At 38.6% G+C, this 25,838-nt stretch overlaps 2 protein-coding genes across 2 annotated transcripts in view; both read left to right on the top strand.

Moving 5' to 3' along the window:
- LOC308355569 (kinetochore-associated protein NSL1 homolog) lies at positions 1-24,946 on the top strand (the record flags this gene model as incomplete). Its single annotated transcript, XM_080823892.1, has 5 exons — positions 1-19; positions 2,337-2,467; positions 4,485-4,539; positions 23,350-23,417; positions 24,668-24,946. 5 exons carry the CDS (start codon positions 1-3, stop codon positions 24,944-24,946), a joined length of 552 nt encoding a protein of 183 aa, XP_080680018.1.
- The window catches only part of LOC308356155 (kinetochore-associated protein NSL1 homolog), a gene marked incomplete at its 3' end in the record, with an annotated part of 431,182 nt that overhangs the window by 276,801 nt on the left and 128,543 nt on the right, over positions 1-25,838 (top strand). The window lies entirely within an intron of this gene.

Here is a 25,838-nt window from a genome sequence, read left to right on the forward strand (position 1 = left end):
ATGGCAGGTGTGACCAGAGGTAAGCTGAGGCCAGATCACAAAGAGCCCTGAGAGTTTGCTAAGGAATTTGTACTTTATCCTGCAGGCAATGGGGAGCCAGTGGAGATTTTTAAAATAGAATTTACATGAAAAGCTTTGCATTTTAGAACACTGACTGCTGCCTGTGAATGGGGTGGATTGGAGAGGGGTGAAATTCAAGGTGGGCTGATCTGAGGGAAGTTACTGCAGTAGTACAGTCAGAGACGGTGAAGACATGCTCAAAGACAGGAGAAAAGGAGAGAAGAAGGTTCTGCAGATGAGATTCAAAGGGTTTGTATCTGATCAAATACATAGAAGCAGTAAGGAAGCTTCACAAGGGCAGAGGTTTGTCTGTTTTGTTCACTGGGATCATTGTAGAAATGAGTGAACAAATAAAAGGAAAGAAGAAATGAATATACAAGTGAAAACAACTTTCTCCCTTCCTCTGTGGCTACCCTGAAAGGACTTGATTTCAGGCTTGACCAGGTTCATTTAAGAATTAAAGTGTACGTTTCCCGAGAGCAGGGGCTATATTTGTTTTTCAGCACTTGGCTTGGCATATAGTAGGTACACAGTAAATACTTGTTAAATTGGTGACAAAATCTTCTCTCAAATCTGCTCAAATTGTTTATACATTCAGTTTTGTAGCTTTATCATTAGGTGGCGCTGAAAAACCATTTTCCTCCATAGAAGATTTAGCTGGGAGACTTTTTTTTCTTAACTGTGAAATAGTACATTATTTCAGGCTAATGACTGAACTTTTTAAATGGTAGGTTAAAATTTAGGAAAGGCTACTCATCTCAATGAGTATTCAAAGTAAGCAGTGATTGTTTTTCTCATAATACTCCCAAAAGAATTTAGTTGGTCTTAGTATCTGTTACATGAATGAGATATACCCGATGTACTTCATCAATCTTGACCCAGTATGTGTGTGTGTGTGTATATATGCTGATATGTCAGCAATGTTTGAAAGCTTCCAAAAATAAATATCACAGTTTCAGAATTCTTAGTGAAGCTTCTACTTAAAAAAATAGATACATTTCTAGCATAGACCGTGACATAGGACAGCTATGATGTGAGACCACTTAGGCCAATGATCTAGCTCTTTAGTTTAGTTTAGTTTTATTTGGAGATTTATTTATTTGAGAGAGAGTGAGGGTGTGAATGCGCATGTAAGAAGCCGGTTTTTTGGTGGGGGGGAGCAGAGGGAGAAGGAGAGAATGCTCAAGTAGACTCCCCACTGAGCAAGGAGACACTCGGGCTGGATCCTAGGATCCTGAGATCATGACTGAACTGAAATCAAGAGTCAGACCTGTCATCGACTCAGCCACCCAGGCACCCCGTTCTGTAGTACTTTTAACTACTTATTCTTGAAGACGACTTTCAAAATAAGGTTGATGTACCACCTGCATTCATTTCATCTAGAGTACTTAGTTTTGGGGCCCCATTCCGGAGGCCTCTGTTGAATCAAAATGTCTGCACTTCTGACAAGTTCCCCATGTAATTATTTTGCTGAAGATTGAGATTCACTATTTTAAAACAGGAAAGCAACAGAGAAGAGTTTTAGTTAAAGTATAAAGTCACTGTGTCTCTTACTTTTTCCTGCTATTTATCCATTGGTATCTATTTCAGATTTCACTTTTCTGCTCTGCTACTGTCACAGCTTTGGTGCAGCACATAATAAAGTCAAAACATGTTGGAAACTCTAACATTAAATGCCCTTTACAGTCTAGTTCTTTTATATTTTATCATCCTTCTTTCCTTACACTTTGTCCTGCAGCCACTTAGAACTTTTAGTTTTAGAACAAAGTTTCCCAAAATCTCTGTGATCTTGCAAATACAGTTTGCTCTGCCTAAAATGCTTCCTCCTGTTATTTTTTGTCCCACCCTTTTTTATCCAATGGATTTACATTTATATTTCAAGCCTTAGCTCAAATGTCGCTTTCTGTTTAATGTCTTAAATTCCCCAGGTAGAGTTAGTGTTCTCTTATTCTGTGTCTATATAGCATTTTGTTCATACCTTAATTGCATTTATCAAGTTGTTTTGCAGTTATGTTTCTTCCAGGCTCTTAGAAAGCAGGGATCATGTTATATTCATCTTTGTATTTTTCTGATTTAGGCCTGGCTTCCCATAGGTGCTCAGTAATTGGTTTTTCAGTGGGTAAATAAATGAATTAATCACCAAGGGGAGGTCCATTAACTTACTATATTTGTTTTCAATTATTTTGTATTTTCTAAATTTAGCTTGTTACATTTCTATATACAATATAAGCAATGTGTTTTAAGAAATGTTTGATACTGTTTGTCTCTTGAAATAGATTCTGATATCAAAGTATTTGAAGATCAGTTTGCTGAAATCATAGTAGATATAGCCACAAAACGTAAGCAGTATCCCAGAAAGATCCTTGAATGTGTCATCAAAACCATAAAAGCAACACAAGAAATTCTGGTAAGATGATTTATCTTTGAGATAAGAAGCTTTGTTTTATGTCTGTTTTACTATAAAAAAGTTAACATATGAGGTCTTTGTGGACACACGTGACGTTTTGTTCTCTTTGTCTTTTCTTACTCAATTACTACTGTTTGTCTCGTGAGATTTTTTTTTCCAGTTCTAAGTTATACTAGATTTTGAACATAGCTGATTTTAAAATATAATTTGAGGAAAGAAGACTAACTTTCCAATTCTCAGACAGGAAAGAAAAATAAGTTTATCTTTTTTTTTTTTAAGATTTTATTTATTTGAGGTGCGGCAGTGGGAGAGCATCTTTAAGCAGACTCCCTGCGAAGCGCAGACCTTGACCTGGGGCTCAATCTCACAACCTCTGAGATCATGACCTGAGCCAGAACCAAGAGTCAGACGCTTTGAGCCATCCAGGCCCTCAATAAATTTGTCTGTGGAGCCTTTTCTTTCTTTGTGTCATTTGTGTTTGGCACATTATTTGTACATGTTTCTAAATTCTGGAAGGCCTCTTTAGCTTAAATTGATGATGAAGGTTGAATACCTGTCAGAACACTGAAATTTGCTTTATAAATTGTGTGTAATTTGTTTTGCTCCAAAAGTCATGATGGTGTGGGAGTAGGTTTGCTGGGAACGGCACTGCCTCTGGAGCGAGAAACACATGTTGCTTTACATCATGTTATACTACTTATCATTACTTTTTGAAATTAGCATACTTTCACATTTAAATCTTCCAGTAGCTTTTTGTCAGGAATTGTTTTAGACAGTGCAGGCATTGTTCTGTGAGAAAAAAATATAAGCAGCATTTTTCTTTTTCTTTTTTTCTTCCCAAGCATTTTCAAAAAAATACCCCACTCTATCCTCTCCCACTCAGCCTTGCGTTTTAAAGCTTCCCTGAGAAATGTATTTCTTTTCTCTCTGTTATTACCCCCTTCTTTCCCGGAACAGAACTGAGCTGGCAATGAGTATTGCATCAACGAAAGAAGGCGGGCAGGCCTAGGTGAGGTGCTGCCGTGGAAGGTTAAAAATGGACGCCAAACGGATTGATGGGGTGAGGATACTGAAGGCAGCCCTTTTAGAAAACATTTTTGGCTCCTGCTGGCTTTGGGCAGGAGTAAGGAACATTTTACTCTTTCTTTTTGCTAAATTACAGATCTTATTCCATGAGCCTTGCCCAGGGGCCATGCGAAGCTCCGTGTTGTTCCAGTTTTGCTGTATGTGCTGCTGAAGGGAGCGCGTGGATCCTTTGCTGTAATTCTGCTCTCACAGTCCCAGGATATCACAGGACAGATACACGTCAGTGCACTGACGTGGTAGCGGCCGCCTTGTAAAACAGAGCTCCTGGGAAATATGAGTTCCAAGCTCCAAACACTTCTCTTAAAATGAACTTTAGAAAACCTGTCTGTTCATAATTTGGAGACTGCCTTGTACTTTAAACAGAAAATTCAGTCTCTGTGGCTTTAATTTGCTTGCTTGCTTTTCTTAAACTTTTTTTGTGGTGCTATTTCTTAGCGTATGCAGTGGGTGGCAATGCTAGAAAAGGTAACATTTAGTTTGATCTTTCCCCTCCTTTCCTAAAGATTTCAGGACTGACCTTCCTTCCTTCCTTTCTTCCCCTTCCTTCCTCTCTCCTTCCTTCCTTTCCCTCCCTCTTCCTTCCTTCTTTCCTCCCCTTCCTTCCTTCCTTACTCTTACTTATTGGAGAGAGAGAGAAAGCACTAGTGGGGCATGGTGGTAAGGGGCAGAGGGAGAGGGAGAAGCAGACTCCCTGCTGAGCAGAGAACTCAGTGCTCAACACTGGGCTCCATCCAAGGACCCTGAGATCATGACCTGAGGTGACCTGAGCCGTAGACACTCAACTGACTGAGCCACCCACGCACCCTCCCCCCTTTTTTTCGTTAGAAGAACGGTTCTACCAGCTAATAGTATATTTGCTTATATTAGTTGAAGGACATGTTTATATGAAGGATTAAGTGATTAAATCTGTTTTACCTTATACTGTGTTTAGAAGCAGTACTACCCTGTTGTACATCCATTGGACCTCAAATATGACCCTGATCCAGGTGAGCCATTGCTCATTTGTGGTAAAACTGAAGCACCAGCTTGTAATTTTTATGAGTTCCTAATCCTCTTTTAAAGGTGTCAGTGGGAAGGATATCTTCCCTTCGACGCTCTAACTTACTACTGTGTTTAGCTCTTCTCTAAGATTATAAAAACTTGGCTCTAAATGTACTGGCTCAGTAATCTCCAGGAGTAGGTCCTAGGAATCTGGACTTTTATAAAGCTCTCCCTTGACCTGGACTATTAACAACATCTCAGTCTCTAACTTCTGTTATAGTACCGTCCCATTTCTCACTGCTACTATACTGTCCATGCTTTGTATTACGGTCTAAGTTATACTGTTAAAGCATTCATGGTGTCACTCCCCAGTGTGATGACCGTCATTGGTTTCTCAATGTTTGCAAAATAAAACCCAATAAAAATATATTGTTGAGCTTAAGAAGAGATATGCATACTTGATAAACCTTTGAACTCAATTCTGTTTCCATTTAGATGCATCCTTTAAAACTCAGAGAAATAAAATGGGTAAATCTTACGTAAATCTAGCAACAGAATTTGCATTGCTAAAACGGTGGATCATATATATTTTTAAATGGCTCTATTCACACATTTAAAAATTCGTAACAATTCTCCTAAGAGATCTTTTGGTGTTTTCTTTGGCATTCAAAAGTACCATTTATTTGTTTCTTTATTTTTTAAGATCATATTAATTTGTTTATTAGAGAGAGTGAGAGCACACATGTGCACGTGCAAGCCAGGGAGCAGCTGAGGGAGAGGGACAAGCACATTCCGTGCTGAGCACGGAGCCTGATGTGGGACTCAGTCCTGCGACCCCGAGGCCATGACCTGAGCTGAAATCAAGAGTCAGGTGTTTAACTGACTGAGACACCCTGGTGCACCCCCGCTCCTTTTCTTAAATACCCTTTCAGAACTTTTAGAAGAACAGTTAAAACCTTGATTTGTTTGTATGGGCAACTTACACTTATGGTTTTGCGCACTTTATCTTTGACTAATTGTGCACTACTTTCTAACATGTCCTGCCCCTCCTAAATCTCCCAAAGCCAATGGGGATAAACCAAGAGGGGGATGTACAAGTGTATAGATACTCAGAAATTTGTTAAAATCACAGCATTCACTCTGTTTGACAAATAAAAATTGACCTAGGCCCCCTAAAAAGGGGAAGTTGCCAAAATGCAGTAGTTGACATAGACTGTTTTGATTTTGAGCAACATGAAGATAATAGTTGAAACTTGTGGTATCATAATTACCCAAGTATTGCTTTTCTTTTCTTTCTTTCTTTCTTTCTTTTTTTTGTGTAAACTCTACATCCAGTGTGGGGCGTGAATTCATGATCCGGAGATCAAGAGTCACATGCTCTACAACTGAGCCAGCCAGTTGCCCCTGCCTCAAGTATTACTTTTTAAATATAATTATCCTCTAAAGAAACTTGTAAACTTTTTATCTTAGGAGGGAAAACAAATTTACTTTAATGATCTTTAAGGTCCCCTCTCTCTCTTTCAAATAAATAAATAAAACTAAAAAAATAATAACCTTTTGATCAATCCTATCTCATTTACAACAACATACCTTATAATACTGCTTATAATATAATACTGCTTAACTTGTAATACATCTAACTGATAAAATCATACAAAATTAACTAAAATGGCTTAGGAAAATAGAAAGCATACATTTGTATGGAACCTAAAAGTCTGAATAATCTGCATGGGAAAGTTTTTGTGGGAACTTGTTGAAAAATTTTTCTTGTTATTAGAATATTAAGTGATATCAAATTTATTTGAAAGCCGACATTTTTAAAAGAAGGTTTTCTGGTTTTCAAAAAACAATACTTAGCCAATGTGTATAATATTGATTTGGCAGTCACGTTGAGAACTTCGAGGTATACGTAGTTAAAGTAGACAGATTCTCGTATGAAGAGCTTCTGTTTGAGTGTGACAGATGAACATAAAACAATTCTTTCATGCCCTTAACTGGTTCTCTTCCCAGTTTCCCCTGAGTAAATGGTACCTTCATCTGCGTTTTTGCTTTAGTTAGAAGTCAGCCTTTCCTCCCTTGAACTCCTCATACCCAGTCCATCAATAAACTACAAATGATTCCTTTGAAAATCTCACGTTCATCTGTTTCTCTCCATCCTGCTATTATCACTTCTAATCTAGATCATCATCATTTAAGTCAGGATTTCTGCATATACTTTCTAGAAGGTCTTCCTGGTTCACTCTTGTTTTTTCCCCATTCCATTGTAGATGTATATTGGGCAGAGTTGATTTTTTAAAAGTTCTTTGAAATATTTCAAACATATAGAAAATATGGAGTATAACATAATGGACATCTTTGTTGCTACCACCCATGTTTAAGGGCTATTCACATTTTTGCCAAATTTGTTTCAGGCCTTTTTAGGAACCTGTGGATGCGCCTGCATCCTTCTCTGTACTCTTTTACTATTCTATCCTATTCTCTCTTACTTCAGAAGTAATCACTATCTTCAAGCTGAGTGGATCCTTACTGTCCATGTTACTCTTTTACTGTATAGACATGTAACCAGAAATAATGTATGGCATTCATTTTTTAGATTTTTATATAAATTGTATCATACTGATCATATTCTGCAACTTTCCCCCCCTTGACACTGTATATACACAAAGCTTTCCATGCATTGAGCTAATATATAGTATTCCAGAATATGAAGAAACCACTGCTTATCCATTCCTCTGTTGCGAGACACTTAGATAATTTCTTTTTTTGCTGTTATAAATAGTATTACAATGAACATTCTTATAACTGTTTCCTTATATAGTGTAAATATGCCACAGATTTTCTGGAGTACATTTCTGGAAGCAGAATTTCTAGGTCATAAGGTTTGTTTCTATTCAGCTATTACATTTGAACTGTTACTATTCAGCCATAACGTTCTATTACATATGAACTTTACTGCCCATCCAAAGTAGTTGTATCAGTTTACATTCCCACGAGCAGTGTTTGAAAGTTCTTGCTTTCCCAAATTTTGCCAGCATTTGTTACTGTCAGGCTTTCAGTATAATCACAGTTATACAGCCATCACCAAAATAAATTTTTAAACATTTCCATCACTTCAAAAAGAAATCTCATACTCCTTAGCCATTCTCCCCCAGTCTCTTCCCTCTCTGCCCTGGCCCTAGGCAACCACTAATCTGCTTACTGTCTATAGATTTGAGTGTTCTGGACATTTATATAAATGGAATCATGCAATATGTTGTCCTTTAAGAATGAAACAAGATGAAACCAGAGAGGGAGACAAACCATAAGAGACTCTTAATTTTAGGAAACAAACTGAGGGTTGCTGGAGGGGAGGGACGTGGGGGATGGGGTAACTGGGTGGTAGACATTGGGGAGGGTATGTGTTGTAATGAGCACTGGGTATCACATGAGACCGATGGATCTTGACCTGTACCCCTGAAACAAATCATACATTATATGTTAACTAATTGAATTTAGTTAAAAAAAAAAAATTGGGTGCCTAGGTGGCTCAGTCAGTTAAGCGGCTACCTTCGGCTCAGATCGTGATCTCAGGATCCTGGGATCGAGTCCCACATTGGGCTCCCTGCTCAGCGGGGAGTCTGCTTCTCCCTCTCCCTCTGCCTGCTGCTCCCCCTGCTTATACTCTCTCTCTCTCTCTGTCAAATAAATAAAATATTATAAAAAATTAATAAAAAAAAGAATGAATGGCTTCTTTTAATTAGCATAGTGTTTTCAAGGTCCAATCGTGTTGTAGGATGTATCACTGCTTCATTTCTTTTCATCGCCAAAGAATACTCCCTCTTACGTATATACTTTCCATTTATCCATTCATCAGTGTAGAGACTTTTTTTTTTTTTTTTCCAAGTAGGCCCTGTGCCCAGTGTGGGGCTCGAACTCATGACCGTAAGATCAAGAGTCGCATGCTCTACTGACTGAGCCAGCCAGGCATCCCCAGTGTAGAGATATTTCTGAGTTGTTTCCATGTTGGACTATTATGAATAATGCTGCTGTGGACATATATGTATAAGTTTTGTGTGGACATGTTTTCAGTTCTCTTGAGTATATGTAACTAGGAATGGGATTGCTGGATTATATGGTAACTCTAGTTTAGATTTTTTTTTTTTAAAGACTTACTCATTTGAGAGAGAGAGAGAGCACAAGTGGGGTGGGAGGGGCACAGGGAGAGAGAGAGCAGACCCCCCACTGAACTGGGAGCCTGATGTGGGGCTCCGTTCCAGGACTCTGATATCATAACCTGAGCCAAAGGTAGATTCTTAACTGACTGAGCCACCCAGACACCCACTCCCTTATTTTTTTTAAGATTGTATTTATTTATTTAGATACAGAGCACGTGACCTGTGGTAGGGGCAGAGGGAGAAGGAGGGAAGAGAGTCTCAAGTAGACTCTACACTGAGCATGGATCCCTACTTGGGGGCTCCATCTCGTGACCCTCAGATAATGACCTCAGCAGAAATCAAGAATGGGTTGCTCAACCGACTGAGCCACGCAGGTGCCCCAACTCTAGTTGAGCTTTTTGAGGAACTGCTGAAGTGTTTTCCAGGGCGGCTGTACCGTTCACATTACTACCAGGAGAGTGTGAGGGTTCCATTTGCTCCAGAGCCTCACCAAATCTGGTTATATTTGTCTTTCTTTTTGTGGCCATTCTAATGGGTGGGAAGTGGTATCCTACTGTGATTTTGATTGGCATTTCTCTTCTGATTAACAATGAGCATCTTTTCTTGTGCTTATCCGTCATTAGTTTATCTTTGGAGAAATGTCTATTCACATGCTTTGACCATTTTTTTTAAAAGATTTTTTATTTATTTATTTGACAGATAGAGATCTCAAGCAGGCAGAGAGGCAGGCAGAGAGAGAGAGGAGGAAGCAGGCTCTCTGCTGAGCAGAGAGCCCGATGCGGGGCTCGATCCCAGGACCCTGGAATCATGACCAGAGCTGAAGGCAGAGGCTTTAACCCACTGAGCCACCCAGGCGCCCCTGCTTTGACCATTTTTAAATTGGATTATTTATCTATTTTATTTTTTATTATTTTTTTAAAGATTTTATTTGTTTATTTGACAGAGAGAGATCACAAGTAGGCAGAGCAGCAGGCAGAGAGAGAGAGGGAAGCAGGCTCCCCGCTGAGCAGGGAGACCCCTGCGGGCTCCATCCCAGGACCCCGAGATCATGACCTGAGCCGAGAGCAGAGGCTTAGCCCACTGAGCCACCCAGGCACCCCTATTTATCTTTTTTTTGTTGAGTTGTAATTATTCTTTATATATTCTGGAAATCAGTCCATTATCAGATACGTGATTTACAAATATTTTCTCCTTTGTCTTTATGTTGTCTTTCACTTTCTTGATGGTTTTCTTTGAAGTACAAAAGTTTTAAATTTTGATAAGTCCAATTTATTTACTTTTTTCCTTTGATTGTTTACACATTTGATGTCTTATCTCAGAAACCATTACCTAATACAAGGTCATGAAGATTTGTTTCTAAGAGTTTCATAGTTTTAGTTCTTACATTTAGGTCTTTGATCCATTTTGAGTTAATTTTTGTGTATGGTGTGAGGTAGGACTCCAACTTCGTTCTTTTATGTATGTATATCTAAATTGTTTCTAGCACCATTTGTTGAAAAGACTATTTTTCACTTCGGTGAATTGTACTGGCAACCTTGTTAGAAGTGAGTTCACTGTAATGTGCAGATTTATTTCTGGTCCTACCGTTCTATTTCATTGATCTGTATATCTGTCCTTGGGCCAGTACTACGCTGTTTTGATTATTAAAGTTTTGCAGTAAGTTTTGAAATCAGAGCATACAGGGCCTCCAACTTGGTGCTTTTTCAAGAATGTTTGGCATTCCTGGCTCCCTTAAATTTCCATATGAATTTTAGAATCAGTTTGTCAATTTTGCAAGGAAGCCAGCTGGGATTTTGATAGGGATTGTGTTGAAATTGAAGATTAATCTGGGAGTAATGCTAACTTAAGGTTAAGTTTTCCAGTCCATGAACAACAAACATCTTTCCATTTATTTAGATCTTTGACTTCTTTCAACAGAGTTTTCTAGTTTTTAGCACTTCTTTTGTTACATTTATTCTCAAGTATTTTATTCTTTTGATGCTAATGTAATTGGGATTTTGAGAAATTTTATTTTCACTTTGGTCATTGCTATTATATAGGAATGGGATTGATTTTTATGTATTGATCTTGCTGAGCTCATTTATTAGGTTTTTAGTGGATTCTTTAGGATTTTCTATATAAAAGATTATATCATATCATCTGCAAATAGAGGTAGTTTTACTTCTCCCTTTCCAGTCTGCATACCTGACATTCATTGTTGATGAAAGGTCTTCTGAGAGTGTAACTGCCATTTTTATAGAAAGTCTCTCCTGACTTTTTAGATCTTCTCTGTAATTCTTAGTGCTCTGCAATTTTACCACAATGTGCCTAGATGTTTATTTTTAGTTTTCTAGCAGGGTGTTTTATGTGTACTTGTTTCTTATTTTTTAACATTGAAAATAATTTTATTTTTCTTGATTGTATAAAAACACATTCACATTCTAAAAATGTTAAAAGCATAGGAAATACAGTACATGAACTTACATACTCACGATTATTGCTTTATTTCTACACCTTCAGTCCACCTGCAAATCTTGCTGCCCTTACTTTGAAAACATACTCCAAATTCAGCCACATCCCCCTAAATCCATCACTACCTCTCTTACGCATGTTCTCTTAGCAGGATTTCTACGATAGTCACCTCACTGGTCTCCTTCCTTCCATTCCAGTTTTCCACCCAGCCGCCAGAGAATTCCTTTCAAAGCATAATCAGATCATCTCACCCCCTGCTTAAAACCCTGTAGTGGCTCCCCATCCTCCTTCCCTTGGTTTACAAGATCCTTTCTGACTTGGTCCCTGGCTGCTTCTCAGAGTTCATCTGTGACCTTGGTCTCTTATCATTCTCACCTTTCCTTATTGTGCTGCAAAAGCACTAGCATTCTTGCTGTTTCCCCAAAGACATGCCAAACACACACTTGCCCTGTGGCTTTCTCACTTGCTGTTCCCTGGTTCCCCTCTGAAACCACCTGCCTGACTCACTTCACTTAGCTCTCTGTTCAAGGTTACCTCATCCGAGAGGTTTTTCCTGACAACCTCTATCACATTCCCTTCTGACTCCTTTAGTCATACTCTGTCCCCTTAATCTGCTTTTGTTTTTTCACCACTTAAGACATATAATTTGTGTTTGTTTTATCATCTTTACCCCCCCCTCCGTATTATAAACTGCCCATGAATAAGGACTTTGTTTTGTACTTGTGTATCCCATGCTAACTCTCTGAGATCATTATCTGACATTGTACATTCAAGAAGTATCTATGAAACAAATACACAATTTTACTAAATTGATCATATACATTTTAAAAATAAAGATAGCATTCTATTTTATACTTTTTGTTTTTGGCTTCCTCTCTCTTCCATTCACTACACCTTTAGATTTCCAATCTTAACCTGGTACAATACCATTTATCCGTCTTTCTCCACTTACATAATCATACAGGAATACATATGTACTGGACATTTACCGGGGTAATTTATTTTACAGAAAATTGGTTCATGTATTCACATTATGTGCAGTTTACTCTTTTAACCTAAGGATATGGTAGAAATCCTCCAATTCAACTGCCATAGATCTGTGTTTGTATTTTAAATTGTTATATTTTTATAGTTTTTGTGCTCATAGTGAATGCAAGTTTAATATGAAATTTTAAAGAACCAGTGGTGTATATATAGTAGTAAATGAAAATCCTCCCAAGTCTGCTGATCCCACACACCTTCAAATAGAAAACCAGTTTGATATGTCCGATTTTAGATCTTTATCACTGTATTTGCAAGCGAGCCGACAGGCACAGGGGATTTTAAGTTGTTTATTTTCTTATATAACTATTACATAATACCTTCTGTGACTTTTTCACTCAACAATGTCACAGTAGTTCAACTCTGCATTTTGTTGGCAATTTCTTTGTGATTTGTACACACACAATTTTATTTAAATAGATTATGTACATTTGGGAGGAGTGGGATTTTTTATTTGTTTTGCTTGCATCCTCTTTCCTCCCATCTTCCACTCACGTCTCCAAGTATACTTTCAATCAGAGGACTCCCATCTTCTAGAAAATCTTTAACCTAATCTTTCAGCTTTGCTTCATCATTTCTTCTATTTTTGTATTATTCTTGTTTGCATTTAATAATTTATTTTTCTTGGGGCACCTGGGTGACTCAGTGGGTTAGAGCCTCTGCCTTTGGCTCAGGTCATGATCCCAGGGTCCTGGGATCGAGCCCTGCATCGGGTTCTCTGCTCAGCAGGGAGCCTGCTTCCTCCTCCCTCTCTCTCTCTCTCTCTCTCTCTCTCTCTGCCTGCCTTTCTGCCTATTTGTGATCTCTGTCTGTCAAATAAATGAACAAAATCTTTAAAACATAATAATAATAATAATTTATTTTTCTCTTGTGCTATTATGATTTCCTTCAGCTATGAGAAGATCCTAAGCTTTTAAAATTGTTCTTAGATTGCTCTATTTTTATGCCATCTGCAGGATTCTCACCTTGGCATTAGTTATATTGGCTATCCTTCATGGTTGTGATCTCTTCTTGTATTTTAGAATTTTGATTTGTAGACTTTTCCTTCACTAAGATTATTTATGCACCCATTTTCTTGTCGCTGCTTTCCCTCCTTCCTGTCTAGTAGTTTTGTGGTTGCCTTTCATCTGGCCCCTGAAAAGTCTCAGCAAAGAGCCAGTCTAGAGTTGGCAGCATGGGGCCCCTGTTCCCCTGTAATATAGGAGATAGTGGATCTAGTCACTAAGGCAGCAGACAGCTTGGTCCAGGACCAGGCTTTGAGGCATTATCTGCCTCCCATTATTTCTAATACATGCCTCAGCTCCTGGCCATTGTTATTGGCAGGACTTTTTCAGCCTGCTTCTCAGGGTAGGAAAACTCTATCTCAGCCCTTGGTTTCATACAGTGAAGCTGACTCTTCCCATTCCTTGGTCCTCCGGGGTACCTTGGGTGGGCCCCTTTTATGTTATAGAAGCAAATTCCTGGTTACCTACTGCCTACTTGCCATCTCCTTACTGGTAGATCTGCAACTTCAGCCTGACGTATAGCTTTTTCTCTTTTAATTTTGTATGGTTCATAGAAATGTTTCTTTTGTATATGCTTTGGGATAGCTTTTTAATTTTCTGTATTTATCAGATGATGTTTTGGACAAAGGTGGGGAGTTTTGTGAATTTCCAAGACCAACTACTCTTGAGCATAAATCTGTTTTCATTCCTCTGCTTAAATCCGAAAATCTTCCCATTAAAAAAGATATCTGTATCTATCTATCTATATATATACTACATTTCAAACACTCTTTTTTTTTTTTTTAAGGATTTTATTTATTTGACGGAGAGAGACACTTAGGGAGGGAACACAAGCAGGGGGAGAGGGAGAAGCAGGTTTCCTGCAGAGCAGGGAGCCTGACGCTCCCAGGAGCCCCAGGACCCCAAGATCATGTTCCGAGCGTGGATCATGATGTGAGCCTGAAGGCAGACCTGATGCTTAACAACTGAGCCACCCAGGCACCCCACATTTCAAACATCTTAACGTTCCCTTATATGGTCTGGCCCCCACCTACCTCTCCAAATTCATTTCAGGCACTTTCCTTTTTGCCGTAGCCCTGTGGCCCACCTTTCAGTTTTTCGAAAGTGCCTCACTTTCAAACATGCTTTTTCCTGGTGCTTCTAAAGTTGACATCTTCTCAATTTTTCTCTCATTTGAATGATACCTTCTCAGGGGTGCCTGGGTGGCTCAGTGGGTTAAGCCTCTGCTTTGAGCTCAGGTCATGATCTCAGGGTCCTGGGATCAAGCCCCGCATCGGGCTCTCTTCTGGGCACAGAGCCTGCTTCCCCCGTACCCCCCACCCCCTGCAAGTCAAATAAATAAATAAAATCTTAAAAAAAAAAAAAACGCTATCTCCTCAGAGAGATCTTCCCTAACCACTCTAATGACAATAGCCCCTTCTCAGTACTCTATCATAATACTCGTTTATTTCCTAAATAGCGCGTATTACAATATATTTGTGTATTTCCTTGTTTATGGTCTCACAAAACTGAAAGCTCCATGAGCTTTTTTACTTTGTATGTGCATTATATGTGCCCAGCATATAGCACCATGCTCGGTACATTTTGAGGGGCCGTTACTCATCCATGCACTCGGCATACTTATCAGATGTCCACCATATGCCAGAACTGTTCTCCTCGTAGAGGATATAATGGTGAGCAACACAAACAATATCCCTGCTCTGCGGAGCTTCTGTTCTAGTTGTGAGCGGAAAAGTAGAAACAAATATAAAAGTAAACCGTCAGTGTAGGGTCATGCGTTTAGGTGATGAAAAACACTTTCTGGGAAAGTAGCAAGAAGGGATTTATCTTATGACAAGAGGAAGAGCCTTTCAGTTAGGGTAGAGCTAGAACAAGGTTCCTAAGTCGAGAGTGTTTCTAGTTCTTGAGTATTTATGGAGTAAAAGACCACTGAGGATACAGTAAAGGGAATGGTAGGAAAGAACATTATCGGACAATGTTAGAGACTTGGCCCAGGCCAGCAACCACAGGCGAGGAGTTTGCAAATACATGGTACCTTAAGAGAGATACAACTCTTCAGTATGGAAGATGCTGGTGAGGTGCAGGTGGGAGTGGATATACAAGATTATGTATTATCTGTGACCTAGCAGGTGTGTTTGACAGCTCTGTTTAAGTTGTAGCAAACGGTCACCTTCCGGAAAGTCATAAATCACTGCTTAGGTTTTTGTTTCATTTTCACCAGGGGTGCTACCTTTCAAGTCATGGTTCTTATTCATGCCTTTAATCATCCCTTTAGCAACCAGCATAAGCCAGACATCCTATGTAATGCAGGCTCCCTTGCTCAGTTATGCACATAAAATACACTGGGAATAGAAAGGAAGCCCTCAGTTAGTGCTTTTCTGCTGAATGTCTACATTCGTGCAGGCTTTTAGAAGTTCATGTTTCCCTGTTTAGTCAGTGCAGTGACCTGAAAGCAAAACTAGGGTGATTACCCAATCTTTCATTTCCACTTTTTCATTTCCCTATGTTTTAGAAAGCAAGTGCCAAGGGGAGGCAGTGTCCTCAAGGGTGCCTACTTCCACATTTTTAAGAGGCAACTTTTTTTTTTTTTAATATCCTTGCAGCAATCCTCTGATTAGTTGTCTACCAGTAAGATGAATTTTCATTTGTCAGTTATAACCTTTTGTGATCCTATTAGTAAAACTAATAATTGCTTCTATATTGTCTTCTTTTTTAAAAAGTTCCTTAAAGTTAATTGAAGAGACTCCCTTTCTCCCCTGTCCTTCACTAAACATGTAGTGATGACAAGGAGCTATTTTAAGTTTCTCTACAGTAGACTTGATACTTCCAGTTCTTTTGCTGACCCTACAAGCAGAAGACTGGACAGTTCGTCTTCTTTCTTAATAATGCCAACTTGCCTAAGCCACTGCCAGACTATTTACAGGTAGTTACTCGCTTACAAATGGTTACGTTTCAAAAATTCTTATTCAGTCTGAGCTTTAGAATTTGAAATGCATTTCCCCTCTGAAAAAATTTGCAAGTAGTATTATAAATGGGTAAGTTTCTAGGCTACCCTTTAAAGACCAATTTTTCCTATAATGTAGCTGAAATACTACCCATTTACGTTGGAAAATATTAGGAAAATCACGTTGCAGATGCACCTTTGTTCCAATACAGATGCTTAAATAGGAGTTAGAGGGAACAGTCTGGATCCCTAAATACCTTTGCAGTGACAGGATAGTGGAGTCACAGAGATGTCCCCACGAAAGCTGTGGAGAGAAGGTCATGGGGAGCGCATCTGGAGGAAGCCCATCCGCAGTCTCCCACACGGCAGAGCCCGGCCATCTGCGTGTGCTACATTCTTCAGTCAGATGTTTGTGTGTCAGGAGTACTTACACGCTCTTTTACTAGGTACAAGAGTGAAAAATTCATTTAAAATAATCTTGAGTGAGGGAGTGAAAGTTTATATATTTTGAAATTTTCTAAGCAGATATTAATGTTGGAAAATGCCTTTCTGGATGCATTTTATAGGCAACATTCATATATTTAGTGATCATTTTTATTTGTGTGTGTGTGTCTTTTAGTGCTTACTAAAATCTTTGTGTGCTTTTATTCCTAAAGTCATTGCTGTTCCTTAGTTTTCAATGAAAGGAATTTATTTCACATAACTTTAAAAATATTCTATAATGTTAATCGTTAAAACAGAGTTAAATCTAGAATTGTGCTATTTTCAGTTTTTTACCAGATATAATTTGTTTTCATTTCAAAGGGATTTTTATTACCTTGGAGCTAACTTTTGACCATTTGTTAACTTTTATTCTTATAATTCTGGACAGCCGGGTATTTTGGAAAGTTACATATGGAGTATAAAAGAGCATATGCTTTGAATTCTAGGAAATGTGGGTTCTAATTCTATTCTAGATCATTTCTCAGTTCTCACAGCTTCTGTTTTCTTATCTATAAAAGGAGGCTGATGAAACCTGCTTGCCTCACAGGGTTGCTAATGGTTATTACACAAGATTGATTGGCAATGGATGCCACCCCATGCTACTACAGGAGTGGGCTGTCAGGGGATTAAGTAGAGAACAGCTGTCACGTCATTGTGTTTCTCTTCTCGGTACTTCTGTTTTCTTTTCAGAATAAACTGCACTCATCAGATTCACTTTTAATCTCTCATTTTTGTCAAGAAATCAGTAGTATTTAGTATTTATGTTGTTATGACTATATAAATGTTCTTCGGTATAAGTCAGGTAATCATTACTGTGAGTATGTTTTTCTTGAACAGCTTCCCATCCTCCTTTGGAATGATAATTGCTTTATTTTTCTGTTTGTTTTGTTTGCTGTTGTGTCTATCAGTAATTCTTTCCCAAACTCTTTAATAGAACTGTAGAATTCCTCTCAGCATGGTAAACACTTAAGGTTATCCATCAAATCCATTTTAAAACCTTTTCCTTTTTCTTGGAGATATTCCTCTGGGAGCCTTTTGTCTTCCTAGTCTAATCTGGACTGGTTGCTGTCTAGGCTGCTGCAAAGCTTTGTTCCATCCGTTCCTTTCCTCACCATCCTAGGAATTTCCTGCACTTCTGTTTTGAGTCATGTTTCCTGGTTCCTGTGTTGTCTTCTTTCTTGATTTATTCCCTTGTTTTGGTATAGCACATCCTCTATCATCTACCTCCTATTCCCACTCACCCCAGCCATCCAGCAGCAGATCCTCTTCTATGGAAACTTTCTCATAACACCTGTGAAGCCTCTACTCTTTTTTTCAATTCCCCTGTTGCACTGACCTCACCTTTCTTTGTACCTCCACAGCACTCTTGTCACAGCCTTGTTTCATCGTACATTTTGAGCACCTGCTCTACATGTCAGGCACTGTGTTCAACACTAGGGAGTTCAAGGTTAAGAGAATGAGGTTCTTGTTCTCAAGGAATGCTGATAGATGAATAACACCACGGTTCTCACTGGAGACAGTACTGCCCCCTAGCGGCCCTTTTCAGAAAGTGGGGTAAGTTTCTGGTTACCACAGTAATGGAGAGGGTACAGCTGACATTCTGGAGTCAGGAGCCAGGAACACTAAATGTCTTCAATGTCCAGCACAACTTTAGAATATTCCACCAGAAGTTCATGTGTGAAAATCTGTTTATAATTGTCCAAACCTGGGACCTAACTCCATTCTGCATATAAACTACTCTTGGCACTTTTACATTGTCAGTTGCTTGTGCAAGAGATTGTTAACAGATATTGTTGTCCATTAGTGTGGATTTATGGACAATTTTTTTTTCAAAATAGCAGGTATTTATACAAAAATTAAGAATCCCTTGGATGACAGATTATTTTGTAAATCATGCAGTAACAATGAAGAATATAAATCACCATTATCCTTCTAGAGTAGATGTTAAAAAAGATTCTGTTCATTGTTGTGTGGATGTGTGTATATATTGAGGTATAACGTACTGTACATAGCTTGATGAATTCATACACATTCATACACATAAACATGCGTAACTGCCATCTTGATCTGGATATGCTGAGTGTCTGCATGACTGGGAAACATAGGATAAACTTATTTGGAAACAGTATGTCATATTCTCAAATAATGTGCCTATTATGTTTTCATGTATACAATAAGTACAACTGAAGGTATCCCAAAAGTCGAGAAACAAGAAAAATAGTATATTTATTATGTATTAATAATTGGACCCATTGCATTAAATTTAGAAATATTTGAGTTTAAAGAGAGAGATATTGAGTATATTATCTGAAAATGTAACTAACACATATTTATCCTGCTTCCTGACTTTATGGACAGTCTGTACTATGTAACATTTCCAGTACCAAAAGCAGTTTCCTCACCTTCCTTTCTGTTTAGTACTCCCTGGGTATCAGAGGTAACCACTCTGACTTACATCATCATATTTCTTCAAATATTCTTTCTCTGTTAGTCAACATGTGCAGGAAAGGTAAATAAAACGTTTAAAAAGAAACAAACTAGCCAAAGGAATCTTTGCAACTAGAGCTACATTTTATCCGTCTATGAAAATGTTTTAGGTTCAGTTACAACTTTGATACTCCTTTTTTTCAAAGGACAATGAATTATTTAGGGGCATTTCCAATAGCATTTTTTAAAAAAGATTTTATTTATTTATTTGACAGAGATCACAGTAGGCAGAGAGGCAGGCAGAGAGAGAGAGAGAGAGGGGTAAGCAGGCTCCCCGCTGAGCAGAGAGCCCGATGCGGGGCTCGATCCCAGGACCCCGAGATCATGACCCGAGCCAAAGGCAGAGGCCCAACCCACTGAGCCACCCAGGCGCCCCAAGATTGATTGATTGATTGATTGATTGATTTTTTTTATTGATTTGACAGAGATCACAAGTAGGCAGAGAGGCAGGCAGAAAGAGAGGGAGGGAAGCAGGCTCCCTGCTCAGCAGAGAGCCCGATGCGGGGCTGGATCCCAGGACCCTGGGATCGGGACCTCAGCCGAAGGTAGAGGCTTCAACCCACTGAGCCACCCAGGTGCCCCTGTGTTTATTCTTATTCAAAAGCTATGCCCAGAGATCTATCTACAATCCAGAATTGATCCATAAAGATCTACCGTGTATCTCCTCTATAGTTTCTCATATTCTCGTTTTGGCCCAGTCTATCCTATGTTCCTCATCGCCTTTTGATAGTATGATCACTAAAGTCTTTTTAAGTAAATGTTTATAACAAATGTAGTCAGAATTATGGTGGAATTGCAGAGTAGGATTTAATCTTAACACCTTCCCATAATTTAGGGAATTATTTTGACGTGGCATTTTTAATAAGGCCATCTCATTTGTAGAAATATTGCACATTGTAATTTTTACCGTTTCAACAGCCTATACTTTGTCTCAGTATGTTGTTCATAGTCCATTTTCCCCTCCTAATCATATTAAAATCGTATAGTCTGTTATTTCTCCTAAAACACTAATTTTCCTATTTGTGTTTATCTGGTCTTTTGTTTTCTATGCAGAATGACTTCTAATATGAATTTTCTTAAATCCAAACTTAGTATAATAGTTACAATTATTTGAGTACTTCATTATGTCTTCTGATGTGGTTGGATAGGAACATACTAAACATATTAAATAATATTTTATGATAAATGTCCATTTTTCCTTTGTATTTCTATTTATATATCAGAAATATCATCCATGAATTTTTTTTGGAATAGTAAGGGAACTTGACGAAACATGTTCTAAAGGAGGAAGTTGAGTCTGATAGGGTTGAGAAGCTGTTCTGAACCAATCAGTGCAGTGCAGTCTTCTAGATATTCTACCGGAACTGTCAGGACAAGTGGCAGTCTGTAGCCCGGGAATGCTCAGTTCAGGCAGAGGGTAGAATTCGTGGCAGGGATCGTGGAAATGTGAGGCTGCACAGGAAAAGTTTGAGCCGATTTTCAACAAGTGCTGGTTTGTTTCTGTGTGTTTATCTCCTAACCTGAAAGTTCCTTGAGAGGCAGAGACCGTTTTTCCTTACTCTGAGTCCCTAGTGCTGGGCCTAGTCCACGGAAAATACATAATAAATGTTGGAAGAATGGGCAACCCCCACACAGGTGGGAGAGAACTGAAGGGTGGGCCTGGCCAGAAGCCAGATTGCCACAAGAGTGCCAGGGGCTGGATCATGTATTTGTCATACTCAGAAGGAAATTTATTTATTTACTTATTTTAAAAAGATTATTTATTTGACAGAAACAGAGAGAGGGAATACAAGCGGGGAGTGGGGGAGGGAGTGGGAGAGGCAGAACCAGGCTTCTCGCTGAGCAGGGAGCCCCACGCAGGGCTTCATCTCAGGACAGATCCAGAAGGCAGATGCTTAACTAAGCCACCCAGGTGACCCTCAGAAGGAAATTTAATAATTGCCTAAGTACTTTGGGGAAATCTCCCTAAATCTTAAAAGAATTGAAATTAGCATATTATTCTAAGGCAAGGGTCCTTAGAATAAAGGGGGATTATGAATTTGGATAGAAAAAAATTACATTATTTTTACTAACCTCAGACTGAGATTTAACATTTCTTTCAACATGGAATGTAGGTCACACGGGTAGTATTAGCAGTACCTGTAAACATTTTTTTTGCTATTAAAAGCCATAGATATTTTCTTTCTTTCTTTTTTTAAAAAATATTTTATTTATTTATTTGACAGACAGGGATCACAAGTAGGCAGAGAGGCAGGCAGAGAGAGAGAGGAGGAAGCAGGCTTCCCGATAAGCAGAGAGCTTGATGCGGGGCTCGATCCCAGGACCCTGGGATCAGGACCTGAGCCGAAGGCAGAGGCTTTAACCCACTGAGCCACCCAGGTGCCCCAAAAGCCATAGATATTTTCAGTTTCAGTTGTTGCAGGTACGTCACAATATTGTTTATGCTCACTATTTTCACGTTACGGTAATTATTAGACCTGGTGTTTGATCTTGTTATTTAAACCACTAATAAGCACATGTATTACCTATCATAACTTTGTAATAATTGTATTTTGAAATTTAAAAACATTCTGAAATTCTAGAGTAAGCAAAAGCAGTGTTATAATGATAGAAATCAGATGAGTGGTTGTTTCTTGTAGGGAGGTTTGATTGGGAAAAGGACACAAGAGAACTTTCTAGGGTGATGGAAGTGTCCTGTGCATGGTATGCATATATCACAGGTGACTGAATGTTAAACTTGGCATCTGCATTTCACTATATGTAAAATATACCTCAATTAAAAAACGAATACATTTAGAACTATTCTTAGAAGGTATCTGTAGGCTTCATCAAATTGCCAAAGAAGTCTCTGGTGGCAAAAATGGTTAAGAACCTTTTTTTTTTTTTTAAAGATTTTATTTATTTATTTGACAGAGAGAAAGATCACAAGAAGGCAGAGAGGCAGGCAGAGAGAGAGGGGGAAGCAGGCTCCCCACCGAGCAGAGAGCCCGATGCAGGGCTCGATCCCAGGACCCAGAGATCATGCCCTGAGCTGAAGGCAGAGGCCTAACCCACTGAGCTACCCAGGCGCCCCGGGTTAAGAACCCTTTTACAGAGGCTATCCTTTTGCCTTTGCCTTTCTCTTTCTTTGAGTACCCCCTTCTCCCAGTTACTTTTGCTATTCATTTCCCCTTTATTCTAAATGTGTTCTCACTTTTTTGACCCAAAGAAAGTCAGAAAAGAAAAACAGCAGCTATGAAAGAAATTTTTTGCTTGGTTATTTGCTACTTCCTGGAAGCCAGTAAGGCTGTAGCTCTCCTAACGTGGTCATGTATCTGCTTAGATTTGAAGTAATTTCTACTGATAACTACTCTTCCCTTTCAAAAGGGAATGATTTTTTTAAGATTTCTTTATTTGAGAGAGAGCACAAGCAGACAGATCAGCACAGGGAGAGGGAGAAGCAGACTCCCTGCTGAGCAAGGAGCCCAATGTGGGGCTCTATCCCAGAACCCTGGGATAATGACCTGAAGTGAAGGGAGACGCTTAACCGACTGAGCCACCCAGGCACCCCAAGTAATGATTTTTCTTATCCAGTTCTGCTTGGAGTTTTAGTAGCATTTTAATTCCTGGAATAAAATTATATGTTATAGTTTTATTATATCGTTGAGTATGCAGTTCTGTTGTGAAGTAGCCGTGAACATTTATAACAAAGATTGGAAGGAAATAAAATGTATTAGGAATCAGTAAAGCATCAAGGAAGGAAGGAAAGAAAAATTAATATTACTGACAGTCTAATCCAGGTTTTTTCCCCCAGAAATTCCATTTAGGTATCCCTGATGCAGTGTGATACTGTATATTCCAAATTCAAAGATGTTTTGCTTATAGAATACTCAGTAATACAGATATCAGATATTAGCCTATATCTATTTAAAATGTGGTGACAGGACTTGAGGATGTTGAACACAGTGTAGATACGTATAGAACAAATATGGGGCTATCAGCTGCACACAGTGCTAAGACTACTAATAGAACTCTTGTTGCCTGTCCTCTTATAACTGTTAGTTTTACTCTACTGTTCTAACGTTTCCACGACCTTTTTATTTACTAAATAAATTTAACAGGACACTTACTTTGATAGATTACAAAGTATTCTAAGAAAGATTGAGCTAAGGTGGATAATCCTAACCGATTTTTGTCCAAATAACATCTATGTGTCTTATGAGTTTATATTAGATAAAAACCCTAAAATACTATTTGGCGGTTTCTTTGCAGCCTGTCGAGTGGAAAATTTGAAGTGCAGAGGAGAAACAATAGCTAAGGAAATCAGTGAAGCCATGAAGGTAAAAGCTACATGCCGAAAAGTTATAAAATGAACAAAATGTAGCTAGGTATTTGCTTTAAACATGGATATGTATTTAGTCTCTTATAACAGGAATTCTCAGTAGTCTTTTATGTAGATCTTTAATGAATTTATTAAAGAGACAATAACACTGAGAATAATGAACATTTAGTAGGCACCAGTATATGCCAGTTTTAGATCTGGTTTCTTTGAAGATTGATTATATTTTTGAATTCTGAGAGTTAGCAGTCCATCAAACAGTTTTGGATAATAATACTGCCTAACTTTTAGTGAGCATTTATGGGTCAGGCACCATTTATCTGCTTTACATACGTTACCTTCCAATAATCCTAGGAAGTAGATAACTGCTAATTTCCCTGTTCTATAGTTGGGAAACTGAGGCACAGAGAGAGGCTATTGCTTGCCCAAATAAATAAATGAGTCAAGACTAAACCCTGGATATTTGGCTCCAGAGCCTATATATATATATTCCTAACCGCTATAGTATGCTGCATATCCAACTCGGATATCTTAATATTGTTAAAATACAATTGTTGATATTCTTGACATTTATTTTATGCATACAGGAAAACATCTGGATATGTAGTTTATGAAAACTGTTTCAAAACTCTTTGGAATCTCCCATGTTTTGATAATTTTCTATAACATTCTTTTGAGGTTTGTATTGATTCCAGGATTTTCTGGTACCCAAAGCATTTTCTTTATCAAGAGTTGGCAAACTAGTGGCAAAAATCTAGCCTTGCCACTTATCTTTGCAAATAAAACTTCATTGGAACACAGCTGTTTCCATTCATTTATTTATTGTCTGTGGCTTCTTTACATTACAATGCAGAGTTGAGTAGCTGTGACAGAGATGTAAAGCCCTTTACAGGAAAAATGTACTGGTTCCTGCTCTGGATGATCAAGATTTCTAAAATACTTCTATCCTCAAATATGGAATTTTAGACATTAAATCCTCAGTTCTGAAATTCTGTTACTTCCTGCTGCCAAAGTTTTATTTTACTACGAGGCATCGCAGGAATAGGATGTATCTTTTTAGTTTTAGTTTTTGTTTAAAATCCTCAATTAATATTGGTATTTTAAGGTCACGCCAAATATCCATGACCCAAATAATTAGGTCTTAGAAAAAGCCTTAACCTGAAGAATGAAATTCTAGAGCATTGTCTCTGGCTCTGTGTGTTTGTGTTTCAACCTGAGATTAATGTTATGCATTACTGTTGTTTGTTTAAGTCCTTGCCTGCATTAATTGAACAAGGAGATGGATTTTCCCAAGTTTTAAAGATGCAGCCTATTATCCAGCTCCAGAGGGTCCACCAAGAAGTCTTTTCCGGTTGTTATAGGAAACCAGATGTTAAACCTGAGAATTATAGAACACAAATAGAAACCACACCAACAGAGACTTCAACCAGGAAAGCCACTGACCTGGTCCTGAAAAGAAGGCGACCTAAAGACTGTCCCCAGAGAAAATGGTATCCACTGCGGCCAAAGAGAATTAATCTGGACACATAAACTCTTCTTGTTTGTCTTGAGAGTTGAAATTCGACACTGTCAACCTTCAGATTATATATAGCCTAATGCCTCGACGGGACTTCATTTAAAAAGGCAAATAACTCTTGGGGCGCCTGGGTGGCTCAGTGGGTTAGGGCCTCTGCCTTCGGCTCAGGTCATGATCCCAGAGTCCTGGGATCGAGCCCCGCGTCGGGCTCTCTGCTCGGCGGGGAGCCTGCTTCCTCCTCTCTCTCTGCCTGCCTCTCTTTCTACTTGTGATCTCTGTCTGTCAAATAAATAGATAAAATCTTAAAAAAAAAAAGGCAAATAACTCTTTAACTAGTGATTCCTTTATACAAATACAGTAGCTCTATGCTAGGATATAATGTAATAATTGTATTTCCTCATCATTTCGTCTCTGGTAGGTGAAAAGTCTATTTTTTGAATATTGGCACAAAGCCCATCAGTGGGCATTAAGAGTGCAGGCTTTTACAGTCCTTAAATGTAATTGGCTCTTGGCTGCCTTACAGCTTTTGTGGACTATCCCTAGTAACACGTTCTATTGGATTTCTAGTATACATCTTTCTTCTAAGAAGAGCCAGTGTCACAGTTGTCTCTAAGTGCTAAAAGTAATCATCCGTTCTGTCTGGGAACTAGGAGCAGATAAAGTTTGTTTGTTTGTTTGTTTCCCCAATGCAGTTGGATTTATCACATTGATATGCAGATGAGGAGACTGGCTTTGACTTTGTTACTCCAAGTTTGGCTAATTTGGATTTGTGGTATTGTTTTTAGAATTTTTTTGTTTTTGTTTTGTAAGACAAAGATGACTTATTTATGTAAGACTTTCCCTTAGAAATAAAAATTGGCAGGTAGCCAATGTTTCTTGTCCACACTTATTTTCTATAGGCCTTTC

The sequence above is a fragment of the Martes martes genome, assembly GCF_963455335.1.
Source record: "Martes martes genome assembly, chromosome: 15".
Taxonomy (NCBI): Eukaryota; Metazoa; Chordata; class Mammalia; order Carnivora; family Mustelidae; genus Martes; species Martes martes.